At 37.3% G+C, this 27,472-nt stretch overlaps 3 protein-coding genes across 4 annotated transcripts in view; 2 read left to right on the top strand and 1 right to left on the bottom strand.

Annotated features, from left to right (window-relative positions):
- Positions 1-1,059: 1,059 nt before the first annotated feature.
- LOC129268823 (carbohydrate sulfotransferase 4-like) lies at positions 1,060-12,635 on the bottom strand. The gene is made up of 2 exons (XM_054906318.2): positions 12,318-12,635; positions 1,060-4,744 (listed from the first exon to the last, which is right to left on the bottom strand). Exon 2 carries the CDS (start codon positions 4,678-4,680, stop codon positions 3,226-3,228), a length of 1,455 nt encoding a protein of 484 aa, XP_054762293.2. The 5' UTR covers positions 4,681-4,744; positions 12,318-12,635; the 3' UTR covers positions 1,060-3,225.
- LOC129261421 (uncharacterized) lies at positions 12,619-27,257 on the top strand. Of its 2 annotated transcripts, XM_064104615.1 has the most exons (3): positions 13,811-14,000; positions 14,568-19,490; positions 27,166-27,257. In XM_064104615.1, exon 2 carries the CDS (start codon positions 14,720-14,722, stop codon positions 17,300-17,302), a length of 2,583 nt encoding a protein of 860 aa, XP_063960685.1. In that variant the 5' UTR covers positions 13,811-14,000; positions 14,568-14,719; the 3' UTR covers positions 17,303-19,490; positions 27,166-27,257. The 2 variants fall into 2 exon arrangements, with proteins under 2 accessions (XP_063960686.1, XP_063960685.1); XM_064104616.1 differs by lacking the exon at positions 27,166-27,257 and adding an exon at positions 20,058-20,285 and having other exon boundaries at positions 12,619-19,490.
- Positions 25,440-27,472, top strand: part of LOC129267797 (mucin-2-like) — a 68,612-nt gene continuing 66,579 nt past the window's right edge. The window contains exons 1-2 of the mRNA XM_064105064.1: positions 25,440-25,490; positions 27,166-27,363. Coding sequence (XP_063961134.1) covers positions 25,440-25,490; positions 27,166-27,363 — 249 coding nt within the window. The remainder of the gene's footprint in view (positions 25,491-27,165; positions 27,364-27,472) is intronic.

Genomic DNA, 27,472 nt, shown 5'->3' on the forward strand with positions numbered 1-27,472 from the left:
TAATATCATCAATATTATCACCAGTATTACTGTGATTGTTTTTATCATAATTATTATTATTACCATTGTTATTATTACTACTACTACAAAAAACACTACTATTACTACTACTACAACAACTAATACTACTACTACTACAATACTACTACTATTGCCTTTTTTTTTTTTTTTTTTTTAATGAGATGATGATAATGAAATGGTATTGATTGATCAAAATTCACGAAGACCAAAATACGAGAGTTGGGGTGGGGGTATGCGAGGATGGGGCAAAGTGGGGGGGGGGGGGGGGGGGGGTTGGGTGAGATAAGAAACCCGGGGCCTCTGTGAGGAGACGCAAACAAAGTAGACGGGGACAAATGAAACAGGGGGTAAGGGGACAAATCGTGAAGGTATGATGTTCTCCTTTTCTAAAACAAAAACCAAAATAAACATAAATAATCAAATTTAACTCCGTTGAAAATGGAGATGATGTTTGCCCTGAGTGCTATTTTCCCTCTTTTTGCAGATGCACCACTCGTCTAAATCAGTAACAATCGTTTGGGCGGCCGATATGTCATGAAGAATGAGCAGTACATGACATGGTAACTTTCCAATGATTGTAACTGCTACAGGGACCCTTAATGTGATTGGCTGCTGAACCCTGTTACCATAGAAGTTACAATTACAAATTTACCACTGACAGTTGTAACTTCTGAAACGGACCCCTTGGCTACTTTGTATAAACTTGGATTACTGTAGCTCTAAGAACTTTGCCGGATTAGATCAAGAAGTATTTATTTCACGAGATCGTCGATCCTAACCCTTTTCCCATTCCTAAGCTAGTTGTGTATGTAGAGAATTGATACATGTATATAATGCATTGCCATTCCACCCTATCTGTCTCCCTTTCTCACCCCCCCCCCCCCCCCCGCCGCTCTCTCTCTCTCCCTCCCCCTCTAGCCCTCTCTTTCCCTTTATCTCCGTCAATAATGACCAAGCCATCCCTTCTCCCACTCTCTCTTTCTCTTATCTCATTCATAGATGGCCAATTATACTACAAAAATCACTACCCGAGTCAAAAGAGTTGTCAATTACACTTGTTTGAGCTGGATTTTTTTTTTTTTTTTTGTAGAACACAAAGTAGCAACAATAACACGTCTTTATCACTGGAAGATGACATATGAAGAGCCAGATGCATTACAATTGCTAGGTTTAATTAATTTAGCAGTACATATCACTGCAAAAACACCGGTGTTGATTTAACACCAGCCCGGTATCTATATCGGTCCACACCAGAGAAGCGTTGAAACAACACCAGTAAATCAAACCGATATTGGTTTAACACTAATTGGTGTTGCTTAAATGCCAAATTGGTGTTAGCCTAACACAAATCCGGTGTTGTTTCAACACCTCTCTGGTGTGGACCGATATAGATACCAGGCTGGTGTTAAATTAACACCTGTGTTTTTGCAGTGTATACACTGTACAAATTTAAGTGCTAATTTAGCACTTACAGTGCTTGTATAGTGACTGCACTACGAGTGCTGATTTTCTAGTTCAAATTTAAACTAGAAAATCAGCACTCGTTGTGCAGTCACTATGAAAGCACTGTAAGTGTTGAATTAGCACTTCATTTTTGTGTAACTACGTACTATGCTCGAAACCGTGTCAAAGAAGTCGACCCCCCGAAATCATGAAAACGCAGGGGTTATTTCCACCTGGTCTACTTTCGAGACTAATACTGATTGGATAAAAATGTAAGGTTCATCTCGGTCTCCTCTTACAAAGAGTTGTGATTGATCTGATCAACATTATCTTAATGGAAATCCATACTTGTCATGATACTCCATGCAGGAAATTTGCACCACGTCCTTCGTCAAAAAAGAAGAAAAAATACACCACACACTTAATTGTCGATACATGTATATGAATATATACACATATAATTATAAGATAAAATATATGTATATATATATATATATATATATATATATATATATATGTGTGTGTATGTGGATGTGTGTATACATATACATTTTTTTTTTTTTTCAATATGTTTTTATTAAGGATTTCATTCAAATGAATTACATAAACTGCAGATGAATACAAAACAAAATACAAATCTTCATTTCATATCAACAAGGATATGCAAAAAAGTACATATATATTTACCAAGAACTGAAGCAAATAAGGACGGAATGAAACTCCTTAAAATTATACTTTTATATCTGAAAAAAAAAAATAACTCAACTGAGTCCCCAACCCTCTATGTATTTCAATACTAATTAATGTTAAATGGCTATATAAATGATTTGCAGGAAAACAGAAATCAACCTAAATGTATTATCATTGCATCCCATTTTAAATCAAGCTTCAACATAACTTTACATAATTATACACACATACACACCCACCTTAACACCCATACACACATGCACATACCACGCATACGTAAAGAAACATAATATATACAAATCTGCATAATGAACGTTTAACATTTTGGCGCAATAGGATACAGAAAGAAAAAAAAAAAACCTGCAAATCATATTGATACAAGAGAAGGGGAAATTGAAAAAAACTAGTAAAAAGAAAAAAAAACATCAACATACACACCAGGATTCACACTCGCACCACACTAGACAAATCCCACCTGTTCACATTCAAATCCCTTTTCACCTTCAGTTCATCCCATTTCTGCAAATGTAAACTTATACATACATATACACACACACACACCCTCACACACACCTCAGTGTGAATTTCAGATGTTGGCGTTGCTGGCTTTCCATAGTTGAGGTTAATGGGATCATTCGCAGCTCTCTGTGAGACAGGAATTTGGACTAACTCTCAATCAACACAATGTTCAGTAGATCTAGTTTCCTCTTTGCATCTTTTTTCTTTTATTTTTTCAAGTGAAAATTGCGTTAAGAAAAAAGTTCCTCAAACTAAATGAACTTAAGTTGTTTTGAAATGGGGAGGCATATAATATGGCTTAACTTAGACCAACAGGAGTACATTTTTCGGCAATTTACCAAAAATACAATCTTAACAATACTGTAAAAAAAAGGACTTACAGAAGTGAATATTTACGACTAAGTATTGCTGAGCTATAATAGCTAGCTCGTTGTCAAAATGTCATACACAGTCATATTCCAAGCAGCAACTGAGTTCAAATTATGAGTTGTAGTTACTATTTCCGCCTTTCGCATTTTATGCAGGATAGATTATGTTGAACTAAGATCGGTCTTATGTTTGTGCTAATTTGAGCGTTGCGTATCTCTGGTATCCAAGATCCTCCATGACATCTCCACAATCATGTTCAACCTGTTTAATCTCAAGCTCTCTGAGATCCTTCATCCATTTCTGAGCGGTCTTGCGCGAATTCTTATGCACTGAAAACGTTCCAGGATCGCTGTGTTTTGCCTGTGAATTATTGCGGACCCATTCCCTGACGCTCTGTGGCAGGGGTAACCCTACAAATTGGTAGAGGTCCTCCGTTGTGTTGAGAGGCGCTGCCGCGAAGTCTTCGTACCTGAGAAGGTAGTATCTACCCCGAAGCCAGTCTGGCATTGTTTTTGCTTCTTCTCGAGTCTCCCGCATCCATTTGCACATGGTAGGAATGGAGTCTTTGATGCGTTCAGTAGAGTTTGTAAGCCCGAGGGGTGCAAGCCGGCCCTTCTTCTGGAACTCCGCCTCATGCGCTCGCACCAGGTCGCTCCACTCCTCAAAGTAATAGTGGATACGCGAAGCAGCTGACCCCCTTGGATCTCGCACTAAGTGAATGACCTTGACATTGACCTTGTCCTCGACTACCAAGGGTTTTATATTCCCGAGATCAGCCCGGATGACCTTCGTAGCCATGATACCATTGTATGTAGTACATAGGTTATTTACCATGTCAGAACTTCGAAATTTACATTGATTTATTTTTCCTGTTGCCTGACATATCGCACGGTTGTTGATAAGACCGCCCCAAGGATTTGTCAAACGGACAAACTCCTGGGACACATTGCACGCCGCGATATCTCTAAGAGTTCTCGTCGAGTATTCATGAAGTTCTCGCGGGAATGGAGAAAACGGAAGCTCCCTTTTATTCCTAATTTTATCAACCAACCACAACGGCTCAAAGAGGAAAAAGATATTTGGACTTTGATTGAAAAGCTCTCCGATGATCGAAGAGCCAAAACGCCACTGCGCCAGGATGACAACAAATGTCGATGACACCCTCAACGATGAGGATATGGACGTTGTCGATCGGGACTCGACCACTCCCTGGTCATCTGTGCGGACACTAATTTTGCCCTCGTCTGAGACTCCTGGAAGTCCGGATTTCCGACTTGTGATATTTTCCACTGATTCACGTTCTTCCAAAATATTTCGGAAATTTTCGTTGGAAATATTTTGGGATTTTCCTTCTGGCAGTTTTGAGTTATCTTCCTTAGACAAATTTCGGGCAATATTATTTGGCGTACTGCTTGGTTTTTTGCGGTGAAAATGTTGAAAAATTATCTGGGAAATTTGCCGAGAGTTGACCTCGGTGCCGTGTGACGCCCTCCTCGGATTGTCCTTGCCATTGCTGTAAAGAGTAAACTTGCCATAGTTCATTGTCATCAGGGAGATATAAATAAAAGCAATGGATAATGCTACGCCGATACTCCACTTTGCCAGAAATACACGTCTACAATGTAAAAGAACCCTCATATCTTCGGTCACCTTTATTCCCACACCTCAATATAAATGATGTATGGATCGCTGCTCGGGAGGCCTGGATAATAAAATAACGAAATACAGAAAGAAATAATGAAAATTGCAAGAACAAAAAGTAGTAAATCAGCAAATATTTCATCATGTTTTGCGAAAACCTACACAGGTCATCCGTGAAACTGAATTGATCGAATCGTCCATTTATCAGAAAATTTTGATACAAGGAGCAATTATCATAAGATCGAAGGACAATCTTCGCCGTGATCAAGGCTTGATTGGCGCCTAACAGGCAGCATCGCGCAAGTTTGAGCTCTCAATTATGAGGAGAATATTGCTTTAGTTGAAGGACAATTTCCATCTTTAATAGTATCAACCATCTTGTTGCACTACATAGCAACTTTTGAAGACGTTTTGGAACACTTTTTGTATGTTTTCATCGAGTTTCAATGTGATTTATATTTTGCACATATCCTGTAAATCTGTCTACATTGTCTCTACACAGTAGCCATTACATCATGTACATTGACCATTGCAGGCTTGTCTGTTTACTCAACCTTGGCATCCAGCCTCAGAAATGGTAATGAAGCAGACAATTGATTGGAATTCCTCCACCTGAATAGCATGCCTGATGGTGCAATCCACCCATTATGTTCACACTCGCCTTCTTCTTGGGTAGCTTGCTGTTAATACAGCAGCTACATGAAGTCAAGCACACTTGCACAGCCAGCGTTGCATTGTACAACTACAAGGCTCATATTCCTTCTCCGAATGGAAAGAACTTTTATCATCTGAAGTATTTACAAGCCAGTATACATTACTACAGCAACTGTGAATCAACATTTAACATTGAGCTCCTCAAATGCGGTGATATACACCCCAACCCTGGGCCGACAAACCAAAACCAAAGTCAACCCAGCACTCGTACTGTATTTAAATATTCAATTCAAGATTTATATAACCTACGTCAAAGAAATAGCTACAGGACCGTACCGCCAACGACATGGAAAGTGATAAAGGACCTCGGGATCACACCAAAACCACTACGCAAGCGAGGAAAACGAGCTGGTTCTAGGAAGCATCCTAAATCTTGTCCCAGACCGTACCAGGGGCAAGGCATACCTGTACTTATCCGACAACGCCTTTTACCTTCACAACGCAAACCTCGCCCAGCATGTTTTACTACAATCACGCCGATGCAACACGACAACGCTGCTCATCAGAGTCACCATGGCTACGACGTCCCAACCCTGCTACTACTGAACGCCAAATCACTGAGGAATAAGATCGACGAATTGTCAACAATCATTCAGGAATATAAGGTGGACATAGCAACGATTACCGAAACATGGTTTAGTCCAGAAGAACCCCTTGATATGTTCTCAATACCGGAGTTTTGCTTATATTCAAAACCCAGGGAAGATCGATTAGGGGAAGGAGTCGCGCTCTACGCAAAACATCATCTTCAAGCGAGGATAATCGATGTACCTACACCTAAAGGAGTTGAAACTTTATGGATCTACATGAGACCCCAAAGACTTCCAAGGGAAATTAGCGGACTGATACTCTGCGTGATTTACTTCCCTCCAAGGAACCCCAACAAGCAGCAGTATGTTGATCACCTTCTCTCCACCCTGGACAGTCTTTTGCTTCGCTATCCAGAATCTGGGATCTCGGTAGTAGGTGATTTCAATGATTTAGATATTAATTTCTTACTTGAAAATAACAAATTCAAACAAATTGTTACTCAACCAACCCGAGAGGGCAATATTATTGATATGATTGTAACCACTATAGACCCATTGTACCAAGAAACCAAAATATTAGCCCCTATTGGCATGAGTGATCATAACTGTATCCTTTGGATACCCAAGGAAAAGGCTCATCGTATTAATCAAGTTAAGAAAAGAATTGGTCGCCCGATTCTTGACAGTGGCAAAAGAGCTTTTGGTAGTTGGTTAACTAAGTTTACTTGGGAAGAAATGTATAAAGAAGATGATCCATCTTTGAAATGTCAAATGTTATTAGATACTATGATGACTCACTTAGATATTCACATTCCGACAAAAGAGATTCGAATGCATTGTAGAGATAAGCCTTGGATCAATGCGGAAGTCAAAGATGTTATACATCAAAGACAGCAAGCTTTCAGTAACAACTCCCAAAGTCTGTGGCGTTATTTAAGAAACAAAGTGATACGCTTAATCAGACAAAGAAAAGTTGCATATTATAATACCAGAGTTAGAAATTTGAAAACTAGTAATCCAGCAGCATGGTACAAACAGATTCGGATTTTAACCAACACTCACAAAAAACATAGCCCAATCCATATTCCGAATATTGACCCAAATGATCCTAATCATTATAAAAATATTGCTAATTATATTAATCAGCATTTCTTGAACGTGGCAAGTGATCTACAAAGTTTAAATAGAAATGAATTACCTGTTTATTTACCATCTCAGAAAACCTGCCCTATTGTACAACCTTACGAAGTATATAAACAATTGAAAACTTTGAACCAACAAAAATCCGTCCGAATTATTCGTGAGTTCGCCTTGGAATTGTGTTCACCACTAACTGATATCTTGAACAATTCCTTTTACCGGTCTGTTGTACCATGTCAGTGGAAACGCTCTGAGATTATACCCATTCCTAAATGTTTACCAGTAACAGTGCAGAACTTAAGACCAATAGCATTAACTAGCTATTTTGCAAAAATAGCAGAGTCGTTCATATGTAAATGGTTATTAGAAGATATATCAGATCACATTGATGTTAACCAATTGGAAATAGACAAGGGCTATCAACAAATCATTACCTAGTTCGATTGCTTCACCAATTGTATGAAAATGCAGAAAAATACCAATATATATCAACACTCATTTTTACAGACTATTCAAAAGCTTTCGACAGAATAAATCACAATATCCTTGCAAAAAAATTACTTAACCTTGAAGTAAGACCGTGTCATATTTCCTGGATTTTGGACTTCCTCGAAAATCGACGACAACGAGTCAAATACCTTGGTCAGTGTCACATGCAGGTGTAGCTCAAGGTACAAAACTTGGGCCTATTCTCTTTCTAATAATGATTAATGATGCATGTATAAAATCTCAAATTCCATATTTTAAATATGTTGACGATCTCACACTGGTTGAAAGTCGCGTTCAATTACAACCATCCAAACTTCCAAATACGCTTACTGAATTTAACCAATGGTCTGTTAGCAATAACATGACACTTAATCCATCTAAATGTCAGTGCATGCATATAACTTTCTCTAAAAATATTGTTGATCAAAGTCGTATTTTCATTGGAAATGAATGCTTGAGAACAGTGCAAGAAGCTAAAATATTAGGTATAATTGTTCAGTCTAACTTAAAATGGGATAGTCATATTTCACACCTATTACGTCGTAGTAATAAAAAACTATATATGCTTCGTTGTCTCAAAACGTATAAATTACCACTTTGCGATTTAATAACTGTATATAAGGGTTACATTAGGCCAATTTTGGATTTTGGAGTACCAGTTTTTAATGGAAACCTAACACAAAACCAAATTTCCTGTTTAGAACGTATTCAGTCAAGAGCATGCAGAATTATGCTAGGTGAAGAATACACTAATTATACTGATGCTTTAGAAGTGTGTTCTTTACAATCTTTATCTGAAAGACGAAAACAATTGTGCATGAACTTTGCTGTATCCCTTGCCAACAGTCCACTTTGTAACCATTGGCTACCTCTCAACAACGATGTTGATTACTCATTGAGGAGAAGACCTAAATATCGTCAGTTTCGTTGTAAAACCAAACGTTTTCTAAACAGTCCATTGCCTTACTTTATAAATTTACTAAACGGTAATTTGAAATAAGCTTGTATTGTTCCTTAGTCAGGATCTGAATGTTGGTTGCTGGGCGTTGGGGAGACCCACGGTCGCCGGTCCCACGTGGTACGTTCACAGGAGCCTCGCCCTCCTACTTTTCGCTCTTGTGACAGAGAGCGAGGGGTAGGAGGATTGGGCGGGTCTGGTGCACGCGCCGTATGGGACGGGTGGCCGTGGGGTTCCGCCGAGGAACGCCTGCCGGCGTTCAGATCTTGACTAGTTATTTAGTTACCCGGTTGATATACACACAAACCTCTGCTGTGCAAGTCGTGTTATGCTAATACATCGCGCCTGATACCAATTTGTTTATTATTATTATTAGTTTATGTGCTTGTGATGAAAATTTTACAATTTTACCATTTTTAGAACTTTTTAAACTCAAACATATAATTGAATAGGTTTACAGGTGTTATTGTAATGCTTTTAATGCATGTATTTCACATTGTAACAACTAAAAGGAAACGATGTTTGGATTTTTATACCAATATTTCACTCATTTTTATCAAAATTTATGTATGTGGTGGAAGACATTTATATCATTTTACAAAACTACGTCATCTTTTATATTTTAAGTAAATGTCTTCAGGTTTGAGCAGGACGGATTCCTGGGACGAGCGATCACTCACCCCCGCATACTTTTTTTTTTATCCGTATGTTTAATGAGTTCAAGGTGCCAGGGGTGACTGTTGGGTGGGTGAGTTCAGTTGTTTGACTTAGTGTCTTTATGGTTGTTGGATGAATGAGGAGCGTGGTATGAATGTGAGTGCGTTTTGTTTTGAAAGTGATTGTTTGTCGGCCCTATTAATGCATAGCTCCGGTGAAGTTAGCTGACCCTACAAAGTTCCACCTGACCGATGGATTTGAATAACCAATTTCATTGCTCAGGTTGAATGGTGTTGTGGGATTAGCAATCCTTGGCTGGAGCTGTGCATTGGACTTGACTGCTCGCTCGTCCCCAGACACCCTCCTGTCTTTCGTTTTTGTTCCTGCTTAAAACTAAGTTTTTTTATTGTTTGAATTAAGACGTTTATCAATAAGCATCCTTCCACCACCACATGTGTTTGTATTTTTTTATTACTTCATCTTTTCCTTTTACTATACATATATTAAGTTGCATTATATTTTCGTCATCATTTCAAGTTTGATGTTTTTAAATCTGTACACTCTATGTATATATGCCTGTAAATTGTACGCAATTCAGCCTTTTGGCTGCAAAGTGCAATAATTTCAATAAAACCTTTTCAATTCAATTCAATTCAAATAGCATACAGATAAAATGAAATAACATTCTAAAGTGGGTACAATGAATAGCATGTTACTGAGTAGCGATAGGGTTTCTGAAATATATAACCAAACCTCCCCCGATGTGGATTCTTTTTAAGAACACAATGAAACTTAATTTAATTGACAACACACTCACACCGGTAGTAGGCAAATTCCTAAAATATATCACTTTTTTTTGCATTTACTACGATTGATATTACCTGCCTTCTTTTCGCTTTAATTGAGTAGTTCTGCAATTGCCGACCAGAAGACGATGAAAATCATCACTAATGTGAGGCATATGCCGTTATTTAGCAGAGTAGCCGAAATTATATCGTAATCTATTTCCATCCACCCTGAGTCCAATTGAGTTTCGAAGGCTAATGCGTGATAAAACTCGTTTTGTGTTTGACTATTAATTATGCAAATAATGCGCAGGTGCTAGTTTGGTTAACTTCGCTGAGATATTGGTGCTAAGCATTTAAAGCTAAGCAAAATAATGCATAGACGACTAAAGTAATCATTGTGTAAATATTGAAAATGCATCTTGCTAAATGTCTTATCTCAACCCAGGTGTGGTAAATGGGTACCGGTAGGAAGTAATTCCTTAAAAAGCTGTGTGCGCTATGAACGCCTAGCTTAGCCGGGTAATATAGGAGCGCCTTGAGCACCTAACAAGGTGGATATGTGCGCAATATAGATATCCTATATTATTATTATTATTATTATTATCCAAAAATACCCTTCATCGAAAATGTGTATTTTATCGAAAAATAATCAAATGCAAACGCATGATCATGATATCATTTGGCCATTATGGCTTTATAAATTCATGTCTTGGAATTAGTGTCAATATTCGATTTGCCTTTTTATCAAACGGATATCACAATTAATCTGTAGTGAAGTATAGTTCAAATTCCCCCAGATTTCCTCAGATCGCATGGCTAAGATGCCTCATCTGTTTAAAGGACAAGTCCACCCCAACAAGAAATTGATTTGAATAAAAAGAGAAAAATCCAACAAGCATAACACTGAAAATTTTATCAAAATCGAATGTAAAATAAGAAAGTTGTGACATTTTAAAGTTTCGCTTAATTTCACAAATCAGTTATATGCACACCCTGTTCGGCATGCAAATGAGGAGACTGATGACGTCATCCACTCACTATTTTGTATTTTATTATATGAAATATTAAATATTCTAAATTTCCCCTCATTGTCAAGTGAAACAACGATTAATTCCTCCCTGAACATGTGGAATCACCATTGTTTAATACTATATGGTTAAGTCAAGTTGGTCCTTATTGTCAAATCTGTAAAAAATGAAATATTGTATAATTCAAACAATAAAAAACAAAAAAAATAGTGAGTGATGGACATCATCGACGGACTGATCTGCATGTCACTGAGTTGTGGATATCACAGTTTTGTGAAAAATAAGGGAAACTTGAAAATGCCATAACTTTCTTATTTTACAGCCGATTTTGATGAAATTTTCAGCATTCTGCTAGTTTGATTTTTCTCTATTCATTCTAATCAACATTTTTCTGGGGTGGACTTGACCTTTAATGTATGACATCTGATGCGAATTATGCACTAGCAAATTATCATCATTATTAGTGTCATTTTGATAATCAATATTATTAATAATTATTGTATTGTTATTGTTGTTATCATTAGTTTATATTCATTAGAATGATTGATATTATCAATATTATTACCAGTATTACTATGATTATTTTTATCATAATTATTATTATTACCATTGTAAGTATTACTACTACTACAACAAATACTACAACTACTACTACTACTACTACTACTACTACTACTACTACTACTACTACTACTACTACTGATACTACTACTACTACTACTACTACTACTACTACTACTACGACCACCACCACCACTACTACTACCATCACCACTACTACTACTACTACTATATTGCCTTTTATTTTTTAATGAGATGATAATCCTGAATAATAATCTAAACTAAGGTTTTGAAAATTAATCAGAAGTAGCTATACAGATGATATATGCCTATTTATACAATCAAAGGTCGAAATGTTTAAAGCGAATGAAAGCTAGCACAAAGGTCGTTTCTCAAACTAGGTCTTATTTTCAATGAGAAGCTGAAGTCCATCAGAACCGTGGCACAGTGACTGTCTCATTGCTGCAACCGACACCAAGGTTCCGTAACACAAAGCTGAGCAATGATCGAAGAACACTTTTCTGCGATTGAATACAATGTACAATCAATCGTAAGGATCAAGCGTACGTTTAATCGCTAACCTTTGTGTCACGGGACACAAGACAGCCAATTTGTTTTAACGTCATTTTCAATGCCATACCATCGAGTGTTTGGTTTGGCGTCGGTTTCATTAGTACGTGTGAGAATAGCATACGATTAATGTCCTACTATAAATCACTGCATGAATACATGATGTAAGAGGATGTACGTGGCGTCATTTTATCCTTACCTTAATCTTTGATAGCAGTTTGTAGGGAATGTAATATCTCTATCTCTCAATGTACTTCCAGCATGTACAGCAAACACAAACGCAAATCACTGCAAGGCATCATAATATAATAATTTACCATGAGTTTTACCAATCCATTTCTTCGGCTCGCGGTCGACAGTATCGAGAGGTAAAACCATGGACCTACCATGGTAAAACATATATGATGTTATTGGTATATCCTGTGTGAGTGGCTTAGTATATGCCCCAGTGGCCAGTACCGATGCGGAAGACGTCATTCTCATCCGAAGCCGTCGATGGTTTATTGTCTGCTTGCTTTGTGAAACGTGATTGCATAACGGATTGTGGTGAAGAAGAGAGTCAAATAATGAGTATATTGTTACGTCATACATCACAACTTCAGCTTTCACTGCTGTAGGTATTCTTTTTTTCAAAGACTCTAAATTGGCAAATGGGCCTTCCTTTCTGAATCTCGTGTCACCAATGCCCGGCTTTAGAAGAACATAACATAAAAAAACAAGAAGCCCCATGCCGGCTTGTGTAACCATGGATCCTACTAGTAGGACACATGGTGTAACTTATATCCTAATTATTGTTTAAGTGTAAAACGAACGGCGTAAGAAGTATTTAAAGATGTTCTCCATGCATAACATTAGTGAGAATAAATATGTTAATATACCTGCATTTTGATGCAGGCAATGCGATGACCTCCTTTTGAATAAAATGATCATCATAACATAATTTGTGTTCCCAATTGAAAAAAAGGTAACAACACGGCCTTTCCTCATTATTTCCTTCTCATTAATGTTTAAATGTCCCCATTTTCATCCATTTATTTATTTATTAATTGGCTGAAGTCTGAGTTCAGCATATATTTCGAACTTATAGGATTCCTTTCAAGTCCGTTTCGGATGAAATGTGGTTACTGAAATAACCCCCTTACAATTTTATTTGATGAAACGTACCACTCATATCTCATTTGGTCACGCCAAAGGATTATTGGCTTCAATACGTTAAATGTATATTGTCAACTGTTCTAAAGATATGCATTAGCATTAGATGAATATATATAATGAACATTATTTTTACATATACATTTATATCTTTACTTAATGAATTAACACGTCAGATATTGCGGGTTTATATGACTTGCATCCACCGATATACATTTACTAATTTGGAACCCAATGTGTGAGTTATGGGAACAGATTATGTTGAAAATATACCAAGGATTACACCTTTTTTTTTTCGTTAGCAATGAGAAATCAAATTTAGTAAGGTCTCTTAATTCCAGGCAGATTCCATAAATCTTGTTTAATTTGACAATAAAAAAAAATAATTGATCATTTCAATTTCTAGAAAATAAGATAAACGTGAAAAAAAATATATATAACTCATGATAAACGTTTAATTATTTGAACTTGTATTCTCTGTAGTTTATTCATTCATTTACAAGTATTTCTGATCGGATAATTATAAAGGGTGGTGTCGTGTACAGGATAAGGTTTTTAGTAATTTCTAATTTGCTTTGATACTGTTTTCTTTTACATTGTAAATCGATTTTTATTTAGATTCGAACTCACCGACTGAGGGCGCATTGTTTTTTTGGTACAGTCATGGAAAGCGTGTCGCTTGTCAGTTTAGTTGTTAATTTCTATAATTTCGTGATACGAGCCCAATGACGTAAGTTCTATTTTGTTCATTTTGAAGTTAAGTAGTTATATTCTCAGATAAGCCGAGTGGCATGCTGAAATACGGTTTAAGTTATTACGAATTAATATGGCAAAGTTATGTAGGCTCAGTGAATTTGTTCTAATGAAAACACCGTATACGTGTACATGCATGCATTATGTAATAGAAAGCGTACGCAGCGGTATACGTAGTTGTGTATGTAACTTGAATTTGGCGCCTTCGGGCATGTGAGGTTTGCATTGTCATAACCTATGTAAACATAAATAAGTAAACAGATACGCATTTAAAGTAGTAGTTGATTTCTTTTATTATGAAAACTGTTTTACAGAAAAGGTGAATTTAGGGCGCATTAATCAATACATGATATTTACAGTATGCTTATACTTGATATGACCTTGAAACATGTCAAGGTCATTCTTGGTTATTGAATAATTTAAGTTGTAATGCGAGTCAACGTTATTTGCCTGTTTGGAAATCTGTGTACATTATTTATATGTGTCATGACTTGTTGTCATTTCAGCTTAAACAAGTATTGTTTATTCTGTTATTAAATTGCAGATTGAACCAGTCTCATTGTGCACACATCAACACACTATAGACTCGGTCTGATTCTTGGGTTTGTTTGGTTTCGACGTATCACACGCCACATCTACAGTTCAATGTCAGCTTGAGTGTCTTGAGTGTCATCCTCCTTTAAGTACGTCACTGCAATGGAAGGCAGCACAGATGAAGAAGTCACCTTTAAGGTCAATAGTAAGTCGGAGGATTGTGTAAAGATGGACAGTGCCAAGATGCAGAGTGACTTTATGAACAGAGATGACATCAGGCCCGAAGACTCTGTGAGTCAGAGGGGTAGTAGCAGTACCACGTCAGCTAGTTGGAGGCTTCGAGCTAGGGCTAGGAGAGCTGCCTTACAAGCGGAAGTTATGGCTCTGCAAGAGCAACAAGAGCTTGAGCTTGAGGAAATCAAGTTGAAACAAAGGAAAGCTGAACTTCTTCTTAAAATGAAATTGAAGGTAGCAGAGGCAGAAGAAGCTGTTTATAAAGGTACACAGTCAGATGTCAAGGTCAAAGGAAAGACTGATCCTTTAGAACAGGACAAGACTGAAGAATCTTGTAAGCTTGAACCTTCCAGGGACAATTCGACAATGCCGGCTAAGACAAAACTGACACCAACTTGTGACAATTCTTCAACCAGTGAAAGTGATAAGATGATGGGTAAGATGCATTCTGACATTTTCCATCACCTACAGCAAGGACAGAAACAACATCAGCAGCTGTTGGAAGCTATCACCATTTCCACTGCCAACATTATGTCATTTGATGGTAACCCTCTGAATTTTTATGAATTCATGCAGTCGTTTGACAGCGTCATTGGTAGATCTTCATTGGACAATAACACCAAGCTACTCAAGTTATATCATCTGTGTAGTGGAGCTGCCAAAGACATCATCCATTGCTGTCTAATGATGCATCCAGATGATGGATACTTACATGCAAGGACGCTACTGACTGATCGATTTGGAAATGCCTTCAAGATCTGTGATGCCTGGATCAAGAAGATCACAGAAGGACCTATCATACAAAATGATCCAAAGCAGCTGAGGGACTTCGCTGATCAGCTTAAGACCTGTGGAGAAACATTGATGGCAATAGGAATGCTCCGAGAGTTAAGCTCTAGGAGTGAACTGGTGAAGATCATTGACCGTTTGCCATTTCACCTGAAGAGCCGCTGGGTACGTCATGTGAAATCCATCAGAGATGTTGGAAGACAGCCTACCATTCAAGATGCAGTTGACTTTATCACTGATGCAGCTGATGAGCTTAATGATCCTGTATTTGGTGCACTTCTTACTGGAGGATCAAAGAGCGGAAGTACTGACAAAGTGAGAACCATGTTAGGTAGAGGTCAGGTGAGCGTATTTACCACTTCAGCCAATCCATCAACTCAGAACTGCCTTATGTGTAATGCCAGCCATGATCTTTTTGGCTGTCAGGAGTTCAAGAACATGAATCCTGATGAACGCTTTGATTTTGCCTTCAAGAACAGATTATGCTTCAATTGCCTCTTACCTGGCCACATTTCTTCTAGATGCAACATCAACAGAACCTGCTCTGTTAGAGGATGCGATCAAAGACACACAAAGTTCCTACATACTGGGAGAAGGATGATGACATCATCTCCACAGCGCCATACGCTTCTCAGTGCAAGTGACGCGTCTACTCAAACTGACAGCGATGTATCATCCCATGCCAGCTGTGGCGCCATGGGGGCCGGAGTTAGCAGAATCGCTCTTCCGATAGTACCGGTCACTGTTAGTGTCCCAGGTGAAGTAGGAGGAACTATTGAGACCTATGCTTTGCTGGATTCTGGTTCCACAAACTCATTTTGTCTACAGGAAATAGCAGAGAAGATCCAGACAAAGGGACGAAAGAAGATCGTATCAGTATCTACACTAGAAGCTCCTAACCACACTATGGAATGCGAAGAAGTGAAGCTGAGTGTAAAAGGGTCTTCTGGTACATCAAGCAAGAAGATAGATGCTGAGTTCCTTACACGTCCAAGCTTGAATATCAATGCAGTGAACATGGCCACTGAAGAAGATATCTCCAGATATCAACATCTTTTTGGTATTGATCTCCAAGTGACAACAGGAAAGGAGGTATCTTTACTTATCGGACAGGATATGCCCGAGGCTCTGATGCCACTGGAAATCAGAGCAGGTGCTCCAGGTGAAGTCTATGCCATCAGGACAGCACTTGGGTGGACGTTAAATGGACCGCTAGGAAATGAAAGTAATCTACTGATTCATCAAGCTTCATCTAACTTCGTTTCTACTGCAGGAAACATACCTCTGGGAGTCGAACCTCATCAAACTTGTAAGCTAGAAAGAGTTGACAGATATGATAATAGTTGGCAACTTCCATCTCACACCCTAACTCAGGATCTGCCAAATAATCCTCAAGTGACAAGCAGACAAGACTCCCTGAAGACTCGTCTGAATAAGGATGATTGTCTACACGCTAACTACAGGGAGGAGATGAAGTCCTTGCTGGAAGAATCATATGCTAAAGAGGTTCTTGATGCAGCTCCTGAGAAAGATGAAGGTCTGGTAGGGCTTTTCTCCAAGATCACAGGCATCGTCAGCAGCAGGCCACCAACAAGAGGATCACCAAAGGTCTATGATGAGGAAGATTTGAATTCGAAGCTCTTACTTCTGTTAGACAGGAAGCTACAGCTACTTCCAGAAGTAACAGTCAGACCAGATGTCTCGAAGATGACTCAGAGTTAGGTACAATCTTTAGCAGACACCTTTAAATACTAGTCAAGAGAATACTTACCTCATGTGTAAATTTGAAACGTTGAAACCTTCGCATTGCAATCTACAAATTAGTTGCCTTGTGCTTGAAGCCAATGGAAACTCTTCACTTATTTTGTGACTGCTTGGAAGATTTCTCCAGAATTTCCAGGCAAGAAAGGGGTCAACCGCGGAAAATCCAAACTAAGACTAGCATAATTATATTCTACCTACCTCAGGGTTATACATTTTTCTGAAAGGACATTATTGATTATAATGCTGATGTAGAACTTAAAGTCAGAACCTATTTATCAGAAGAAAGAGAAACTTGTGAAATATATGCAATTTATGATAATTGAATCAACAATTGTCTTTGCAAGGATAGGATCAGTTTAGATAATCTTGTGCAGTGATCTTTGAACTTATCGCGATATGAACATTTTGAAGTCATTAATAATCGTCAAAATATGAAATCATGTGGATTCTGCTTCGTGAAAGCATTACTATATATTCATCAAAATGTAATATCATAATGTCGACAGTGATTACATCAAGCGTCAAACTGATTTGTATCATCGCGGGAAGTTTATAGCGTGATTGATAATCTTGTAAGCTGGATTTAACAAGTGACTTTAACGCGGACAGTGTATCAACAGTAGTCTTACCAGTACTGATATCTGAAAACTGAAATGGGACAAGAACTAAGAAGCTAATATAAACAATTTACAAAAAATGGACTTGAAATTGTAAACTGATTAAGAAGACTGTATATACACATGTGGACTGATTTCTCAGAATATTCATGTTTATTCATGCATATGTAAAAAAAAATGCATGTTGTCATTTTCAAGACATTTGCTCGATTGACATAAAACATTTGACAAAGTTTACAATGTGTTATGTAATTTAGAAAATTGATGATTTCCAGTGTGAATTGTAAATCTGATTTAACAGGATTTAAGCTACAGTGAAAACGTGAATACTTTTGTATTTGTTTTAGGTCACCATACTTAAGTTGAATGTGATGGAAGAAGAAATAACCATAAAAAGGATTGTTTTAGAAATTCAGGATTTTTTGTTAGTACAGAAAATCGACATGTCATGCTAAGCAAATTTTGTGCAGATTAGACAAAAGACAATACTAGAAAGTTATTATATGGTGATATGGTATTCAAATGATGGTTTAGAAACATCAGTACTGTCAATTTGATATGATAAATGAAAGATATGCAAATTTATTTTGAAGCAGAACTTCAAAAATGTATTGAATGTTATATGAACTTGTCAATGCATTCTTAGAGCGGTTTGTATTGAGTCAGACAGGAAGAGTTAAACTCTTAGTGAGAAGTTAAAGTCAGAGTTTATATATTGTATTTTGCAAAATGAACGTGTTGAGAAACGGCAAGTTTTTATGATTGCTTGTTTAACATAGTAATTTTCTCCTAGTGTCACAGATGTCCTTTTTCTTAGCCAGAAGGAAGATGTCGTTTTGATTAAACATTTTCCAGTGTCATTCCTGGTGTATGGAATTGTAGTTACAAATCAGTTTCCTTTTGTGTCAAATGTTTTACCAAAACGATGCTCCTTCAGGCACGGAAAGTTGGAAGCTCTGAACTTGGTTGTTGTCATGGTGACGTTAGAAGAATGTTCATTGCAATATACTTAATGCTATTTTGGATTTGGTATTTTCCATCTGTTCTTAGGAATGCTAAAAATTATTGGCTAGTGAATGCAGTTGGTTAAAAGGTATTCTTCATTATGAAAGGATTTTTTATAGGTTAAGGCCTAGTTAATCAACTGAAGTTGTGAATTTTGGGTTTTGATATAAACAAATATTTCAAAGGTGAAAGTTGTTAAAAAAAAAAAAAAACAGTTGTTGATATAGGAATTCATGATGAATATAGTGAGTTTTTATGTAATTTTGATTTCGTAAAAGAATGAATTGTTAAATGTTCAGAAAGGCTTCTCATTTAAGGGGGCCGGGATGTCGTGTACAGGATAAGGTTTTTAGTAATTTCTAATTTGCTTTGATACTGTTTTCTTTTACATTGTAAATCGATTTTTATTTAGATTCGAACTCACCGACTGAGGGCGCATTGTTTTTTTGGTACAGTCATGGAAAGCGTGTCGCTTGTCAGTTTAGTTGTTAATTTCTATAATTTCGTGATACGAGCCCAATGACGTAAGTTCTATTTTGTTCATTTTGAAGTTAAGTAGTTATATTCTCAGATAAGCCGAGTGGCATGCTGAAATACGGTTTAAGTTATTACGAATTAATATGGCAAAGTTATGTAGGCTCAGTGAATTTGTTCTAATGAAAACACCGTATACGTGTACATGCATGCATTATGTAATAGAAAGCGTACGCAGCGGTATACGTAGTTGTGTATGTAACTTGAATTTGGCGCCTTCGGGCATGTGAGGTTTGCATTGTCATAACCTATGTAAACATAAATAAGTAAACAGATACGCATTTAAAGTAGTAGTTGATTTCTTTTATTATGAAAACTGTTTTACAGAAAAGGTGAATTTAGGGCGCATTAATCAATACATGATATTTACAGTATGCTTATACTTGATATGACCTTGAAACATGTCAAGGTCATTCTTGGTTATTGAATAATTTAAGTTGTAATGCGAGTCAACGTTATTTGCCTGTTTGGAAATCTGTGTACATTATTTATATGTGTCATGACTTGTTGTCATTTCAGCTTAAACAAGTATTGTTTATTCTGTTATTAAATTGCAGATTGAACCAGTCTCATTGTGCACACATCAACACACTATAGACTCGGTCTGATTCTTGGGTTTGTTTGGTTTCGACGTATCACACGCCACAGGTGGCACATATCACCAACTTCGTGATCTTTTCATGTGGCCCTGTTAACACAAAGAATTAAGAAAAAACAAACAAGTAATAATGATAATAATAATCAAGTAATAAATAAGGTGTAATCCAGTAAAACAATAAAAGGAAGATACTGTAAGTAGACATGCTAAGTATAATTATTTTTATCCTTGTGAATTAGTAATATCTGTCGTCTATAAGGTCAGCCACTATGACTGATTAACCTAGACGTAAAATGTTTCCTAGGTAATTGGTTATATACCAGCTTGGCGTTTAACAGCAAAACGTTGTCCTGCCGAGTTCCTACGGGAGTTACCATGAACAGAATTTGATTATCAACTTTGACGACTTGAAACAAATTTGATTTTTGGTCTTAGAAAATGAATAACAGAAGTTATATAGAGTAATATTTGAAATATACGACATATCAAAAGTGAGAGAATGATTACCACTCAACACTGGATACCAACATTTTACATTTTTTTCACTACATTTTTCGTTACCTTTAGATGGAATATGTTTGCAAATGACTTGTCGAGAGGCATCTCATGCATACATTGCGTTATAATAAATCGGCGACACGCACATTTAGGACGATCCTTGCAAAGGCCCTTTCATGCAATCGGCCCCTGGCTAGGTAGACTAAACTCAGACTTAAGTAAATCAATAAAGACCAAGAGGTTAAAAAGGTGTCTGTCCCTCTTGATAACAATTAGACCAGTTAGACGTAGACTAACAATCAATAATATTACCCCAGTCTTATACGGACCATTTAACAAAGGAGTCCCGGGGTATTGGCTGTTAATGTGTAAGGGATGTTTTGCTCTGCATAATTAAGTGCACGCTTATTGTCTTCCCATGGAGGGTCATTGTGTTTGTAACATGGAAATAAAAGGAAGTGGTTTGTACAGATAAATGATACCCAAATTCGAGAGGATGCGAATGGTATCTCCAATTTTGCGTCTTATCTGTAGTACAAACACGACATAATATGTGGAAGGGGTCCGGGTCTAGTGGTTAAGATTCTCGCCTTTCAATCTGAGGGACATGGGTTCGATTCCCAGCCGTGAGGTAAATGGGTATCGACAGGAGAAAATTCATAAAAAAGCAACGGAACTGGCGGTAGAATATAGCTTAGCAAGGGTCATATTGGAGCGCCTTGAGCACCTAACAAGGTGGATACGTGCGCTATATAAATCCTACATTATCTATTAGTATTTGTTTATTCCCACATACGCTGGCTTCTCTGTCAGCCACGTTTCGAGTTAGAAAATATGAACTTCTCAGTTTTACTGGTAGTTTGATATTTTGATTCTCTGTATAAACAATTAGTGAGAGGGAAGTGTATAGACAAATGGATATTTGATAGAATCCAATGCTGTGCGATAAGGATTAGACACACAACAAGTTTCTATGTCATTAGAAATCATCAGACTCTGAGGGCTTTTTCTAATATCAAATCCGTAAGACACCCCAAACAACAAACGTTTATAGCTGAATCGATGTTTTAAAGATTTTTTTTCACGTGAGCGAATGTGCACATCAATTTGTTTACTTTTTATTTTTTAGGTCCAAAACAATATTTGACTACCGCGTACTTTCTTTATAGATGCAAGGGATCACTGGCGGATCCAGGGAGAGGGATGGGGGGGGGGGCACAGCCGGCCCGTGCCCCCCCCCCCTTGAGAAGCAAAATTAAAATAAGTAATGTTAAAATGCCGTTAAAACAGAAATTGCCCCCCCCCCCCCTTGAAAGTGAATATTCTTTTTTTTTCTTTTTCATGTTAATTTTTGGCGGGGACGCAATGACCTAAATCTTTGGTTAAAACCATTTTTTGTTTTGCTTGTCAATTTTTTTTCGGGGACGAAATATCCTTAATTTTTGGTTAAAACCCTTATCATTTTTTGCTTGTCAAATTTTTCCCCTGAAAAATGTGCCCCTCCCCCCACTTTTGGAATATCCTGGATCCGCTTTATCTTTCACCAAAATAGAAATGATAATATTCCCAACCCCATCTACCAATACCACGTCGTTGCGCTGCTACATCTTCGCCTACAGCATTTTTCGTTGGTAGTCATGTGACCTCTTTCAAATTGCAATACAATATATCTGTGCACCCCCTCAGACCTCTGATTACGTCAATCTCAGGTAGCTCGTGACATCATCACTACGATCAGGATCCTAAGCCGGGTGGGTGTTTCATAAAGCTGTTCGTAAGTTAGGAGCGACATTAAAGGAGAATGAAACCCTTGAAACCAGCTGAATCCATATCAAAGAGAAAAATCAAAGAAACATATTGTTGAAAGTTTGAGGAAGATTGAATGAATAATAAGAAAGTTATGAGCATTTGAATATTGAGATCACTAATGTCATGTAGATTCTCCCATTGGCAATGCGACCAAGATCTGTGATGTCACACACGTACAACTCCCTCATTACTTTAGTACTTATTTCACTTATATTCTCACTTTTATAGAGTCTATCACCAGGTGAGGTGTTCTCTTTATGAGAGGACAAGTACAGAGGTTTCACAACATTATATCATTGATAAATCGTTTGTCATATGATTAGAATGAGCAAAAGAGATGTTTTGGGGTATATTTTCAGTGTCCAAAAGGGGAGAGTTGTTCATCTGTGACATCATAGATCTTGGTCGCATTGCCAATGAGAGGATCTCCATAGCATTAGTGATCTCGACATTCAAATGCTCATAACTCTTCTATTGCTAGTCCTATTTTACTCAAACTTTTGTTGATCTTATTCTTTGATTTTTCTGCTTTCACAAAAGCTAACTTGCTCCAAGAATTTCATTCTCCTTTAAGAACGACATGTTAACCTTTCTCGTGCGCTTTAATCACCAACCGACATTTAATGGTGAATATCATTTACCACAAGAAAGGACCACCAGTCGCTCTTAACTTACGGACGCTTTATGAAAGGGCCCCCTGGATTCATCCTAGCATGGACCTATTGATCCTAGCAAAGACAGTAAGGTCAGCCACAGTCTTAAAGACCAATTTGCATTTTGATTCCTTTCCATCGATACTAGACTCCCCTGTTTAAGAAAATGAAGAAGAACAAGTTGTTTTTTACTCGTAGTAAAAGTAGCGATAACCATGTTTTACATGCGCTAGTTGATTAATAGCAGCAGCAGCAGTAGTAGTAGTAGTAGTAGTAGTATAGGAGTATAGCAGTAGTAGTAGTAGTAGTAGTAGTAGTAGACTAAGTATTAGTAGTAGAAATAGTTGAAGTAGTAGTAGTAGTAGTCGTGGTAGTAGTAGTAGTAGTAGTAGTAGTAGTAGTAGTAGTAGTAGTAGTAGTAGTAGTAGTAAGAGAAGTAGTCCTACATGTAGTAGGCCTGGTCATGGTGGCAGTTACATGTATATGATTAATATGATGATGATTAATATTATCATTATTACAGGTATTATTATTATTAATAGTAGTCGTAGTAGTAGTAGAAGTAGCAGTAGTAGTGGTAGCAGCAGCAGCAGCAGTAGCGCGCAGTTTATGCGTTCCTGATTTTTTCAAGAGGCTATTTTGATCTCATCATTTCAGTAATTCTGAAATCTTATGACACACCTACATGTAGCTTAATGATCGAGCCAAAGATTTTGAGAGGGAAAATGTTTAGTACAAGAATTTCATGTTAAAATTTTGACCGTATATCTATATTTAAAATAATTTCATATTTTACCCTAGCTCATTTCCCTTTTTTCTTAGTCGTGGATTTTTTAAATTTGTTTATTGTATTTTTTTTTTGTCTTGGGGGAGGGGGGGGGGGGATGGTGATACTCAAAGTAAATGATTTTGTTTTTATCTTTCTCATTATTTACACACGCCCATCTTATCTTTAAGCAAGCGCCAACTCGTTAGCTCACTTTCAATTAACCGTCCGATAAAGGTAGCGCGTATGGACAGCGGCTAAAGTCATATGCAGCACGAGGTCATAATGTCCTCCTCTATGGTATCCTCTAACGCCGAACGGCAAGGGAGAGCTGATATTTTCCCTCGTATTTAATCTAATTGTGCTAATTGGGAAGTATTGATCCATGATTTAAGAAAGGGAGTCACACGCAAAAGCAGTCTAACATTCAGCCTGTATTCTAGTAGGTTCCATTTGAGGATTGCATCGACTTTTGCCAGGTTTGACTCATATCACACAGTAATGTGCAAAGGGTAATCTTGTATACGCATTCAGGAATCAGCTTTAGAGGACCCTTTTCCAAGTTATCCTCATACTAAGATAAAGGAGGCACTCATTCATTTGTTAAAGGACAAGTCCACCTGAAAAAAAGTTTGATTTGATTAAAAGAGAAACATCCAAAAAGCATAGCACAGAAAATTTCAAAAAAATCGGATGTAAAATAAGAAAGTTATGACATTTTTAAGTTTCGCTTTATTTCACAAAACAGTTATATGCACCTCCTGGATGGTATGCAAACGAAGGGACTGATGACGTCACTATTTATTTTGCATTTGATTACATGAACTATGAAATATTCAAATTTTCTCCTCATTGTCCTTTATAACAACGTTTTATTCCTCAACGAAAATGTGGAATTTCTGAAGTGTTAACATTTTATGGTTCAGTCAAGTTGGCCATTATTGTATATCTGTAAGAAGGGAAATATTGTATGATTCAAACAATAGAAAAGCAAAAGGAATAGTGGATGAGGGATATCATCGACTTTCTCATTTGCATGTCACTGAATTGTGCATAGAACTGTTTTGTGAAAAATAAGTATTACTGTAATGCCATAACTTTCTTATTTTACATCCCAATTTTATAAAATTGTAATTGTTATGCTTGTTTGGTTTTTCTCTATTAATTCAATTCAACATTTTCTGAGGTGGACTTGACCCGTAACTAATAATTTACTCCTGTTTCAAATTAGGTGTTTTTTGATAAAAATTGAAAGGTATTTTTGTGTGTTTTCATAAACATGTTCCATTCAATATTATTAAAAAATAATTCATGAGGTTACAAACATTGAATTTCTTGGGAAAATCTGCTTTGACTCCCATTCATAATGTCGTTTATACATGCATAGAATGAAATAGCTGCAACGTTATGGTTTCACGTTCTTCAAAATAAGATCACTGTCAAATTGTTAGCAGGTATAGACTTATACATTATAGTTCTATGTATTTCACACTTGAAAAGTGAGGCTAAGTGGATGAAATACCATATTTAAGTGAATGATATAGACTTATCCTGTTTGCACGTTCAAGAGGAAGATTGATTTATTGATTGATAAAAGTAAACATTGCGTCAGCATATGGAGCGCCTGCCTCATGCTAAAGCAGCACCAGAGTCTCACAACACAAATGTTAGCATTTAAACGTACGCTTGATTTTCACGATTAATTGTAGTGCAGTCAATGCAATCATTTGTTTAAAAAATGTTCGAAGGTGATTGCTAAGCTTTGTGTAGATGGTAAAATGGTGCCACAACTTAGAATTGCAGACATTGGCTATGAATGCCCCCCCCCCCCGTCAAAAAATCGTATCATCCTGGATTGTAACAAACCCCTCCAGCTGTTAATATGTAATCATCCGTATTCTCCTCGGGTGTCTCTGCATGCATAAAGATGACGACGAGGACGACGATGCTGATGATAAAGATGATGAAAACAATAATAATAATTATCATTACCGTAATAATTATTAGTATGTGTGTGTGTGTGTGTATTTGAGTTTTGTCAGACGTGTATCAATCAGATATGAGTTTGATGATGATGCATATTAGAATAGTTACAATGATAATAATTGATTTCATTTTGTTTTCAAATTCCAGAAAAATAGCAAATGAGAATATAATAATAACTACATTCACTTTCTTTTTTACAAAGTGATATAGAATTCGTGAAATATGAGGAACCTATTCAAAAAGCATAGCTTGTAAACAGATTCCCAGAAAAAAATATTGATAAGAAAAAATAATAATACCATGACTGTAACCAAATATACTACAAGGGGAAGATCGGACACTTCGGCGATTTTTTGAAACGTTCCCAAACGCTCGATAAATGCTCATGGGGAAGGGCGCCCACTAGCGTTGAGTAAGTAAACCATCGCATATCGGCACGTAGCTGTGTATAAAACATATGGGGGAAACGAGAGAGGGAAGTTTGGAGATGGCTCAAGGGTGGTGCATGGGAATAATTCCATCTTTTATTACCCAGAAACCTCTGAAATATATTAATCTTAAATTTAAAAATAAAAAAATGAATAAAAAAGTTAAAATCGTCTATGAATTCCTTCAACCCATCACCATTTCTCTCATATGTTTTGTACACAACCAGATCACGATACGCAAAGGTAAACAAAGGGTCGTTACCTACTCAACGCTGTGGGGCGCTCTTCCCAAGCATTTCATTATGCTGCCTATGTACTGCCCGATCTTCCCCTTGTAGTATCTTTGCTGTAACCCTTCAAGCCTTATAGAGCGCACATTCCAACAATGCTTGCACATAAACCTCACCTGGGTTGAGTGCAACACAACATGGGTATAGTATTGCTAGGATCCAAACCTGTGGCCCTCTGTTTTACAGTCCCTAGACTCCTCCACTGGGTCAAAACGCTCCAAAACGTTTCTTCTTCGCGTCCAAATTCGTAGTCTTTGCCACATCAGACGTATCGATTGCGCTCAGCCGTGGCCGAGTGGTCTAAGGCGCCTGGCTATACATGGAAAGTCCGAGGTTCGATCCCCGGCCGCGGCACCTATGCCCGTGAGCAAGGCATTTAATCTGCAATGTTCTTTTATCCTGCTTTCAAATAAATGGAAATGCTATATACATTATTGGAAACTAGGCGTGCACTGTCTTGTTGAAAAAAATAAAAATAAAAAATAAAAATAAAGAATAAAAACAGCAAAGTCTAACTGCAGCCCCAGCCTAGATTATATGCTGCAGACTTTCGTAATATTGATTATTTTGTGGCTACAGCTGTGACGTCATTACGTAGTTTAATACCGTTTAAAATTGTCTTTATTCTTTATTTCAGTGTGCAGGAGGAACGATTCTAGGCTTCGCAATATGGATTAGATTTAATGAAGATTTCTTCAAGCAAATACCAGAGGAGGCTGGCATAGGAGTTTACGACGGAACCTATATAGTCATGGCCGCTGGGGGTGCTATAATGGTTGTTGGATTTTTCGGGTGCTGTGGTGCTATAAGAGAGAGTGTATGTCAGCTATCTACGGTAAGGATACCAATGGGGTCTCTAGTTTGACGTTAAAAACAAGCCTCCCCCCATTTTTGTGGGGGTGGGGGATACTACTGCCTCCCCTATTTCAACCAGATGTGTTAAT

The sequence above is a fragment of the Lytechinus pictus genome, chromosome 9, assembly GCF_037042905.1.
Source record: "Lytechinus pictus isolate F3 Inbred chromosome 9, Lp3.0, whole genome shotgun sequence".
Taxonomy (NCBI): Eukaryota; Metazoa; Echinodermata; class Echinoidea; order Temnopleuroida; family Toxopneustidae; genus Lytechinus; species Lytechinus pictus.